Genomic DNA, 11,434 nt, shown 5'->3' with positions numbered 1-11,434 from the left:
GTAGGGCTTGGTCTGCAGGCCCTTAACCATATGAGTGGCCCTTTTCTGGACCCTCTCCAGGTTATCCGCATCCCTCTTGAAGTGCGGTGCCCAGAATTGCACGCAGTACTCCAACTGCAGTCTGACCAGCGCCCGATAGAGGGGAAGTATCACCTCCTTGGACCTATTCGTCATGCATCTGCTGATGCACGATAAAGTGCCATTGGCTTTTTTGATGGCTTCGTCACACTGCCGACTCATGTTCATCTTGGAGTCCACTAGGACTCCAAGATCCCTTTCCACTTCCGTGCCACCCAGCAGGTCATTCCCTAGGCTGTAGGTGTGCTGGACATTTTTCCTCCCTAGGTGCAGCACTTTGCATTTCTCCTTGTTGAACTGCATTCTGTTGTTTTCTGCCCACTTGTCCAACCTGTCCAGATCTGCTTGCAGCTGTTCCCTGCCCTCCGGCGTGTCCACATCTCCCCATAGCTTTGTGTCATCTGCAAACTTGGACAGAGTACATTTCACTCCCTCGTCCAAGTCACTGATGAAGACATTAAAGAGTATTGGTCCAAGGACCGAACCCTGTGGGACCCCACTTCCCACACCCTTCCAGGTCGAAACCGACCCATCCACCATGACTCTCTGGATGCGGCCCTCCAGCCAATTCGCCACCCACCGGACTGTGTAGTCATCCACTACTAATAAGAACTTCTATTAATTACTTAACACAATTTACTTTGCCTTTGAGAAACTATACAGTTCAGGGCTAAACAGGCTGGTTTTGTTTTTAGAACATAAGCTTATCACTCCAGTACTAGAAAAAGGCTGCTTTCCCCAACACTGGAGGTCTTCAACTACTGAATTAGGAAACTGAGACTGTTGAGATTATGTGCACATGTGAGTGATGGGGCAAGGAGAGAAGCCTTTATGGCAAAGTAATATTAAAAAAAAAGAAGAAACTGATTTAGCTGCAATAAAAAGCACTAAGGAAACCAAGTTAAGGCCAGGACAAAAGAGGGGTGGCTGATAAATGAAAATACCACTGCACAGACTTACCTGCGTTTGTTTAAGCGTACAATACTGCAGTCATTCTCATAACCTCCTTTCTCATTTAGCATGCCTGTGTGCACGATATGTCCAACTGGAACATCCAGGTCATTCGAGAAAAGGTACTGAAGAACCTCCAGCGCCTGACCCCCTGTGGACTGTAGGGATCGACATGAGAAGAGAATCAAATGAGCTAGCTGAGGATGGAGCTCTGACAGAGCAGCGCAAAATTGCTGTGGTGGTTCTAGATAGCATCATGATTCATCCCACCAAAAGCCTTTCCATTCATAATGATGATTACACAGATGTCTAGGGCTTCTATACACACCACATCACCATAGTATCCAAGAGCTTTCAGAAAGTTAAATTTGCTAAAATTCTAGACCATCAGTCAGGGATCCTGGTATTCTCTGTTTAAAAACCCCAAATTCTCCAATTAAAAAACCCATAATCCACATTTTTCCATGATTAAAATGAAATGCCATTATGTGTATAGGTATCAGTTGAACACAATGTTTTACTGCTTTAAAATTGTAAATATATCCAATTTAGAAGCCTATCAGTGCTTCAATCTTTATAATAAAATAAATTCTAAATACCTATACATTTTGGTGTTTGATTTTGTTTTTTTTATGGAAAAGTCAGAGCTCTCTGTCACCTTCATTCACCAGGATGCGGGTCCAGCTGCAGCTGTCCCCTCCACTGCCTTATGATACTGAGCATCCCTGATATGCCAGTGCCCTGCCCATGCTGGTGCCTCTCACTCCCAGCCCACAGTCATACACTGGGGGGGGGGGAGGAGAAGAGAAACTCCAGCTGGGGTGTGAGCAAAGGCAACATGTTAGGGGGACACATGCCCTCCCCCCAGATTTCTACACCCACAGCAGGATGCAAGGCTACAGCCAGGCTGAACCAGATCTAGGCAGGAGCCGCCTCTGCAACCCAGCACGCAGGACACAGCACGGGAGGTAGTTGTGCACCCCACTGCTGCTTCCTCCTGAATTGGTCCTGCCTGCTGGGCTGTGGAGGTGGATCCTGCTCAGAGCTGGTCTGGCCAGGCTGCAGCCCCACACCCTGCTGTGGGTGCAGAAATCCGGGGGCACATGACCTCCCTGCTTCCCCCCCGACCTGTGCCCCTGCCGGCTTCTCCCCCAATGTGTTGCCCGTGCCTCCCTGCCCCCCCACATTGCCTGTGGCCACTCCCTCAGCATAGACTTACCTGGAAGGAACTGTGGGAATTGCTCTCCACCTCATTGCCTGGCTGCCACGTGCATGCACGCACGCACGCACAGAGCGCCCCCTGCATCCCACTACAGCCAGCCCCAAGCAGCCCTTTGCCAGCCGGAACTCAGCCAGCCTGCAAGAGGAAACCCACAGTTTCCTGGGGTTTTCTCCTTTAAGGGACAAAAAACCACACTTTTCCATGACAAATGGAAAACCCAGATCCCTGATCATCATCAATGCTATAAATTAAACCAGGGTTTTTCATAGATGCTAGAGTCAGAAGGGACCTCAAAGGATCATTGAGTCCTACCCCTTAAATTGCAGGGTTTGGCAATTTTCTGCTGCCATGGGCCAGATCTTGCAGCTCAGCTCCCCACCTTCGGCTATAAATCTCTGCCCCATGGATTGCTCAAAATGCCTGTACTTCCCTTGCTACAGATATCTGGCCCCCATACAGTGAGGGTAAGCACAAGGATAGAAAGCAACAGGGCAGGTTTCTGAGGAGGGTGCTGCAAAAATAATGGGTGGCTGGGTACAGCTGCAACCTGCCTGATCATCATCACCTGCCACCCCAGGCCAAGCTGGGTCTTCCTGTGGCGAATGCAACCTCTTCATGGGCTGGATACAGCACAGAGGCCATTGGTTGCCAATTAAACCACAAAAAGAACAATACAGGCAGTCCTCGACTTACGACTGAGTTACGATGAACGGCATTTACGACATTTGTAAACTGATACCGTTTGGAGGTTCTGATGGGGGTTTCACCTTTAAGACACTTGACACAGCTGCATCCAGCTGGTAAGTCTGTCGGGGAAGGAGGGGGGAGAGGAGGGAAGGGGCGTAGGGGTGCAGATCAATGCCCTGAAGTGAGGGAGGGATTGTGGCTGAGGCTGGGAGGCTCCTGCGGCTGCATGGCGCCAGTCCATAGGGGGAGGGAGGGAGTGTGCCCCAGATCTGTGCAGGGTGGGCGGGACCGGGGCTGCGCTCTAGGCAGAAGGCGCTGGGAGTGGGGACTCTGCCCTCCCACCGCTCGCCCAGCCAGGGGGGGACATGGGACGCAGGTGCAGATTGCTCCAGATGGGTGCAGCGGCACTGGGAGCTGGGGCTATGCCCTGCCACCACTTGCCCAGCCAGGGCAGGAGGGCTTGGGGCGGAGGTGCTGCACTGCCTCAGACAAGTAGTGCATAGTGAGGGAGCCACCCTGGCCTCTCTACGGCTCTTGGACAAGCTGTGGTTTCACCTTGCCCCACCCCGTCTGGGTGAGTGGCAGCAGCAGTAGGCCATGGTGGGGGCATGTGCCCCAGATCTGCACAGGGTGGCCGGGGCCAGGGCTGCGCCAGGCTGAACTCTGGACAGGTGGCTGCAACCTCCCCACAGCCGTCTCCACCACCCTCCCCATACAGATACGGGGGTACATGCCCATGCCATGCCCTGCTGCAGCTCATCCAGCCAGTGCAGGGCAGGGGGAAGCTGTGGCTCCCCCCACCAGCCAGCGGGCGCGTGAGGCGGGGCCCGTCCGAGGCAGTGCAGGGCCTCTGCTCTGTGCCCCGCAGCCCCGGCTGGGCGAGTGGCGGCAGGGTATAGCCCCCGCTCCCAGCGCCACTACGCCCACCCAGAGCGAGCCACGCCTGTGCCCTCCGCCTCAGCTGGGCAGACCCTGTCCCAGCCCCAATCTCTCCCTTGCTGCAGGGGCGTTGATCTGCCCCCGCCATGCCCCTTCCCTCCCCACTCCTGCCCACCACAGACTTACCAGCTGGATGCAGCTGTGTCGAGCATAGTAAAGGAACCAATCCCCCATTTGTAACACTGTTCCTATGGGAAAATTGGTTCCATGTTACAACCTTTTGACTTACGACGCGGTTTTCAGGAACCATGTGTGTCGTAAGTCTAAGGACTGCCTGTACCACCAGAGTGCTAAAGGACTGTGGTAACATCTACATTTGATCATGCAGTTCTACAATAACTCCCAATTGGGCATTTAGGAAAGCAGCTGAGAGCAGGCATTTGCCAATACTTACACTTATTTCAAACTTGGTAAAAGATGACATGTCAATGACACAGACAGCCTCTTTGCTGCACTTGACCTCAGAGCCCACAATATCAAACCAATCTGGCTTGTAAAAGGTCTTGCTCTGATCCAAAGCCAGTAGATCTAACACAAAGAAGAATCAAGATGACCATTCAACTGAAATGCTCCACGTTAAACCAACAGTAATGCACTACCCACAGGAGAATATGGTCTCACCTTTCCCAGGTGGGACAAAATACTTCGGTCTCTCAAATCCATGTTTCTCCATCCATCTAGCTCCCTGAGCATCCAGGCGATCATACAGAGGGGATGTACGTAGCTGCCTGCCAGTCTGGAAATCCCAACGGGGAACCTTCAAATCACAGATGAGGGCTGTAAACAGTCAAGTTACAATTTGCTTAATGACTGACACTCAAGCATAGTTTCCTTATAAAGACTACCCTTTCCTGTCAAGCATTCCTTACTAATAATTTAAAATATCCATTGCTACAGCAATTCCAGACAGTTGTTACAGATTACCTTTTACTAGTTTTAACTTAATAACTAAAGAAAATTCTGCTACTTAAGACACCTTTTCCAGTGCTGTCCCTATATACTGCATATGTCACCTTTGAAGTGCTGTCATTCAAATGTCAACTCTTCCAAGGGCACTAGCATGTTCTACTACAGCGCAGAAATCCTAGAAAAGTAGGGTTGAAGGAGACATCTAGGGGTCATCTAGTCCATCCCCTTGCCTGAGGCAGGATCATCCCTATCAAAACCATCCTATATATATTCATTCTGTAACCTATCAGCAAAATTATACAGTCAACACCAACAAAATGACAAGACAAAACCCTAACCTGCCATAGGTAAAGCAGGTTAATAACCTGCTTGCTGCTGCAAACATGGTTAAAGTATGCTCGAGACCCCTGTAATGGAGGAAAATGGAAACCTCCACAGTCCATAACAGTCTGACCATGGGGCAAAATTATTTCCAGACCTCAAATATGGTGATTGGTCTGACCCTGGGGAAAGGAGGGAGAAGGGGGTGCGGAGAGAACAGGGGGTGGGGTGCAAGATCCTTATCCAGGAATCTCTACATTTCACTCCCAGCAGGGGCAAAGGCACATCCCTGTTGAGGGGGTACTAAAATTGGGGCCTCCTGCTTCCTGGGAACATGCCCTAAAAATACAGCTAATTGGACTAACATATGGGAGGACCATCCCCCTTGGTTCTTTCTCCTGTATCTACTATCTGCTAGTCATGGGTTTTGGTCAGGTAGAACTTTTAACACATACACAAAGGGGAGGGAGAGGGAGGAGGGAGAAGGAGGATGCAGGTGACTATAGACCAGTTAGTCTCACCTCTACCCTTGGGAAAACCCTTGAAAAAATTATCAAGGATCACATTTGTAGGAGTCCAGTAAGTAATATAATGCTGAAGGGCAACCAGTATGTATTCATAGCAGATAGATCCTGCCTGACTAACCTTGTTTTTTTCTATGACCAGGTCACTAAATGCTTAGATGGAGGAGTCGAGGTAGAGGTCATCTACTCGGACTTTAAGAAGGTCCTCAACACGGAATCCCATTCTATTCTCATAAACAAATTGAACGACTGTGCCATAGACGATTACACAGTCATATGGGTGACAAATTGGCTTAAGGGTCATACCCAGAGAGTGGTGGTGGACAGGTTAGTATTGACCTCGAAAGATGTGGGCAGTGGGGTCCCCCAAGGCTCGGTACTTAGGCTGGTGCTGTTCAATATCTTCATCAGTGACCTGGATGAGGGCGTGGAAAGCACTCTGTCCAAATTCGTAGATGATACAATACAGTTGCATCATACGCGCATTAAACTTGCGCAAATTCAACTATACGCGGGGGGGCGGGGCTTGAGTTTGCGGTGGGAGGTTTTGGCAGCGTGGGGGTGGCCCGGCAGCATGCAGCCATCCCCCCCCCCACGCTGCGCCACTGCCACCGGCCGTACAGCTCCAAGCACAGCTCCGCAGCGGGAGGTTTTGGAGGCAGAGGCAGTCGGCGCTAGTCAAATCGCTGGCAATTTGACTATATATGATTTTTGCCTTATGCGGTGACCTCAGAACCTAACCCTGCGTAAGATGCGACATGCCTGTACAAAACTATAGGGTGAAGTAAACACGCTGATGGGAAGAAACCAAATCCAGGTGGACCTGGACAGGTTTGAGAAGCAGGCGGAGAACAATAGGACAAGTGCAAGGTGCTGCACCTAGGGAGAGGGAATCACCAGCACACGTAAAGGCTGGGGGATGACCTTCTCAGCAGCACAGCGGCAGAAAGAGATCTGAGTTGACAATGACCCCGAGATGAATATGAGCCATTAATGTGATGAAGTAATTAGCAGAGCTAGCCACACTTTGTCATACATTAGTAGGTGCATCACGAACAGGTCCAGGGAGGTGCCCTCTATGTGGTACCGGTCACGCTGCAGATGGAGTACTGCGTCCAATTCCAGGTGCCGCAATTCAAGAGGGATGTGGACAACCTTGAGAGGGTCCAGAGTAGGGCCACTCACATGTGGGACAGGCAGCATGGAATAGGAGATGCTCTGTTTACCAGGGTACCCCTTGAAATAACCAGGAACAACAGTCACAAGCTGACAGAGTAGATTTAGGTTGGACATCAGAAAGAACTTCCTCACAGTTAGGGTTGCCAGAATCTGGCTCCCAAGGGAGGTGATGCTCACCCCTTCCTTGGGGGTCTTCAAGAAAAGACTGGACAGGCACCTGGCTGGGGGGTGGGGAGGGGTGGGGGTGTCAGACTTGATCCACTGAGATCCCTTCTGATCCTAGCATCTATGAATCTATAAAGTACATGCATACAAAGTAGGGGCGTGTGAAATGGGCCGTATTCTGATTCAGACTTGGATTCGGCCCGAATTGGGGACAGTTATTCAATTTGTTGATTCAGATCACTGTCCCGATTTGATTCGGCCAAATCTGAATCTGAAGATTCGATGCCGATTCAAAGAATCAGCAGTTCGGCCATAGACACAGCTTTCAATGTTTTTTCTACATACCTCGAGGTACCAGGTGCAGCTTGTGAACACTGCGATGCTGGGGAGGATGTCCTACAGGAGTGCAGTTGGGGGTGGGTTTTCAGTCTACTTCCAGGTCCACTGCTGAGCGCACTGGGGGACCCCCCCCCCACCCCTGCGATCAGCTGCGAGGAGACCCCGGGTGCCCCCCTCCAGACCCAGGAGGCACCAGTAGCCAAGCTGGGGAAGGCAGGGGGGGGAGGGTCGGTCAGCATGCTCCCTGGCCGACCTGAAAATGCTTTGGGTCTGCTGCCAAGCGTTCTGGGTACCCCCCGGGCTCCTGTGGGACACTCCATCTGCCCCACCATCTCAGCATTCACGAGCCGGCTGGCACCATGAGGTATGTAGAAAAAAACATTTAAAGTGTCTATGTCCAAACTGTCGAATCTTTCTGAATTGGTTTGGAGGGTTCCAATTTGATTCGGAGAGATTAAAGGGTCTCCTGATTCGATTCGGAGATTTGGCCACCAAATTGAGCCTAATTGAATCAACGACCGAAGCTTCACACAGCCCTAATATATAGCTGCATAGCTACCCATGCAGTGCATAGATTACTACAGGTGCTTAGGAGTTGTGTGGATACTTGTGTTGCAACGACATGGGTAATAGTTTTCAATTCTATAACTATCAAAAATATCCCTTATGCAGCTTGAAAACTGCTATTTGTGTGTATAAAAGTTCTTAATTCACAACCGATCAGAAACTTTGGAATGAAGGAAGATTAGAAGACATGGACAACAGCAACATGCCAAGCCTTTTTTCCTTGCGATAACAGACAGCATTTGCAAAATCTTCACAAGTGATAAATGAGACATCTAGCCTAAATATTCTTGTACCAGCACATTAACATTTCCATAGTATACTGACATGCAGAGCATTATGATGCTCAGGACAGCATAATGCTCTTAACTAGTAATTTGTGCTCTTTTTCCATTGATATATTTTACCCGCACCTAGCACATGCCTCCCACCCTCCCCAAAAACAGCTGCTGGAAACTGGTGAATGCTAATATGCAAGGATATATGGTCAAAGCAGTTTCTGCCACTTAAAACTTTTGCTCAACATAAGCCAAGTAAAAATCTATATGGGACCCACAGGGAGCAGAACAGTGACCAGGTTTGGTGCCTAGCTGCTGCTGCTCAGGTAAGATCATAGCAAAGGAGGGCTGAAGGGGAGCTTATGATGTTAACTAGTCCAGCCCTGTGCTCAAGGCAGGATCATCCCTCATTACACCATACTAGCCAAGTGTCTGTCTAACCTGCTCTTGAAAATTTCCAGGGATGACAATTCCAGATTCTAGGTAACCCATTCCAATGCTTGACCACCCTCATAGCCAAAAAGTTCAGGAAAGATTTTTTTCTTTATTCTGACTTTCAAAAACAAGGTGTTTCCTATTCTGAGGAGTGCTGTATGTGAGCAAGTGTGGCATTTTGGAGCCCTAACTAGGTATGCCCTAAATTCCCATTCAGAATTAGCTAGGAGGCGTGCATTCCCATTCAGTTAGCTAGGAGGCATGCAAAGGCTGCATTGCCATAATGACTACTACAAAGCAGAAAGCATCCTTCAGAATGACTGCAGTTCAGTGCCAGGGGAAGAAATGATGAGAAAGAAAACAATCCTTAACTTCTTTGTATATGCAAGTGAAAGCTTGTGATCCTACTTACGCATAACTTCCATGACACGGTGACGGAGGAAGGTGCGACTGCTCTGAAGGGCACCAAAACGCTTTAGGTCTAGGGGCCACACATTTTCTGATGGATACCCATTTACCATCCACTCAGCCAAATATCTAATTGGAGACAGAAACAAAGGAAAATTGTATGTTACCTGATACCTTATTGAAGTTTGGCATTTAAATCAGAAGTGATACAAACTGGGTCATTTTTGTTTGATTACTTGGTTGGTTTTCATTTTTTCAATAAGGAAAAAGCTACAAACACCAGTGGAAGCTGAGGAAATGGGTGGTTCCACCATTCAAATTCATCCTTCAAATAAATCAAATCATTAATATTTTACTGCCTTGAAATTCACAAAGCAGCAGGAAATTAAGGGGGCATCCTTAATGAAACCAGAGATGGTTGGATAGCTAGCACTGCTATTATGCCAAGTCCTTTGGCTATGTAAAACAAGGAGTGCTGAAGCATGTTTAATCTGGGGCCAGGAGGCAGTCTGCTTTGCTATTTCCAGTACTGCTGCAGGCTCACCAACTATAATTTTGAACAAAGCTGGAGATGAGCAGGGGAACAAGGTGTGCAAAGAGGATTATAACCTGATGAGGACTGGACAAACATAACAGGGAAATGAACTGAAGAAAAAATCTTATACGTTTTTCTCCCTCATTAAAGGCTATATTAAGTGAACTCAGGTACCCGAGTATCAGTTAAAATTTTTATATATGTAGGATTTGAATACTTTCACATTGCACATAAGCCCCAACTACTGCACTTGCACTATAGTAGTGAGCCACTTACTTGCCTGCTCCCCCACCATAAGAGATTCCAGCAGAATTCATCCCAGCCAGGACAAAATAGCCTTGTACAGTGGGTGACTCTCCCATGATGCACCGCATGTCTGGTGTGAAGGATTCTGGGCAATTCACTAATTGCATTATTTCCAGAGCCTCCAAGCCTGGCATTCTACGGAGAAGGGCACTCAGCAGTGGCTCTGTTTACCAAAACAAAACAAGACAAGACATTCTAATCCTGACAAATCAAGGCCTTTAGTCTGTGGGCATTTCAGTCACTTTGCTTACATCCCCAAACTAGGCACAAACCAGACTGTACAGGTCATCACAGAAGGAATAATATGATCTCCAGAGGGAATGATATGATCTCAGCAGATACCAACACCTTACATGGCAATGCATCTAGAGGACAAAAGGACACTGTCTGAAAGGTACAACTAGTGCACACCAGCAGAAACAGCTGAACTCCAACAAACCTTGCCTTCTCAGGCCAGAGGAAGAACCCCATCTGGGGTATTCAGAAGAGGACAGTGCCATACAACAAATATTTACTTTTCCTACTTAGTCTTCTGCAAAGTATTTCAAAAGGCTTCTCCAGAAACCAGCACTGCCCAAAAGTCTCCCTGTGTTTTACATGCAGGCATAAAATGGCTACATTCTACATTTCCTTAAAATATCTTACTAGAAACACAGCTCCTGTCACCTCTACTCACTCTCCCACTCTGTAACCCAGGATTCCAGACTGCAAGTATATGGTTAAATTTTACTTCTATAGATGACAACAGGACCAGCATTTTATCTGGCCTTATAGTAGCTATTATGACAACTCTAAACTAAATGGTGTTGCAATCATTAATGAAATCCACCAGAGCTGTAGACAGAGGAATTGGCTGAAGGAAACAACTATACCTAGGTTGGTGGCATCCTTTGTCCATCTATAAATTCTATACACGTATAGGCAGAACTTTATCAATTTTGATGAAAACTGAAAACAGAAGGGGGAACAGGGAAGAGAGCACATGCATGATAGCGAGAACGCCACTGATTAGCAGACAGCAATTTCAACCAGGTTTGAAATTATTCAGAGGTGAAGAAACCTGTTAATGGCAGCCCCCAACACATTTCAGAAAAAGAGCACACCCACATCTCAGTTCTACCCACTAGCCCAACATTAAAATTATTTCATGTCAATACTACCTCACAGCCAGAAAGCAAAGGAATAATTTAACAAAGTGCTGGTAGGAACGGGAGGTCAGGGAAAGAATGCAAGGAGACCCTTAGGTATGCATTATTTCTATAAAACCCACTCTGCCTAGAAAGTCAAATGCTAAGGCATTAGCAGTCACAAGGGAAATGGTGAGGTGGAGTGTAGTGTCATACAGAGGCATTGGTATGGAAAAAATTAGCAAGGAGTTGGAGAGGTCCTAAAATAATGGGGATGTGAAGGCAGCGCACAGGGACATTGTGAGGAAGCAGGGACTCCTTGCATCCTTCAATGGGAACTAAAATACCCATAGCCTAAAAAGGGCAATAAAGCATGCAAACTTCTAGTTAGAAGTATCCACACAAAATAAAAATGGAGATTAACCTTGAGAAAATGCAAGCTAGCATACCTGGAAAAATGGGGGGGG

At 48.0% G+C, this 11,434-nt stretch overlaps 1 protein-coding gene across 8 annotated transcripts in view; it reads right to left on the bottom strand.

Moving 5' to 3' along the window:
- PDPR (pyruvate dehydrogenase phosphatase regulatory subunit) overlaps nt 1–11,434 on the bottom strand; it is a 36,784-nt gene that overhangs the window by 12,194 nt on the left and 13,156 nt on the right. For 7 of the 8 annotated variants that reach the window (XM_025199750.1, XM_006020186.3, XM_025199749.1 and 4 more), the window contains 5 exons: nt 9,811–10,003; nt 9,004–9,128; nt 4,499–4,654; nt 4,272–4,405; nt 1,039–1,187 (listed from right to left, as the gene is read on the bottom strand). In XM_025199750.1, the coding sequence (XP_025055535.1) occupies nt 1,039–1,187; nt 4,272–4,405; nt 4,499–4,654; nt 9,004–9,128; nt 9,811–10,003 (757 nt within the window). Of the gene's footprint in view, nt 1–1,038; nt 1,188–4,271; nt 4,406–4,498; nt 4,655–9,003; nt 9,129–9,810; nt 10,004–10,712; nt 11,424–11,434 lie in introns of those variants that run through there. The other variant, XM_025199753.1, reaches the window with a different exon arrangement.

Source organism: Alligator sinensis, unplaced genomic scaffold (assembly GCF_000455745.1).
Source record: "Alligator sinensis unplaced genomic scaffold, ASM45574v1 scaffold203_1, whole genome shotgun sequence".
In the NCBI taxonomy this organism is placed as follows: Eukaryota; Metazoa; Chordata; order Crocodylia; family Alligatoridae; genus Alligator; species Alligator sinensis.
The sequence above is the reverse complement of the archived record's forward strand: the minus strand, read 5'-3'. Positions and strand labels throughout refer to the sequence as shown.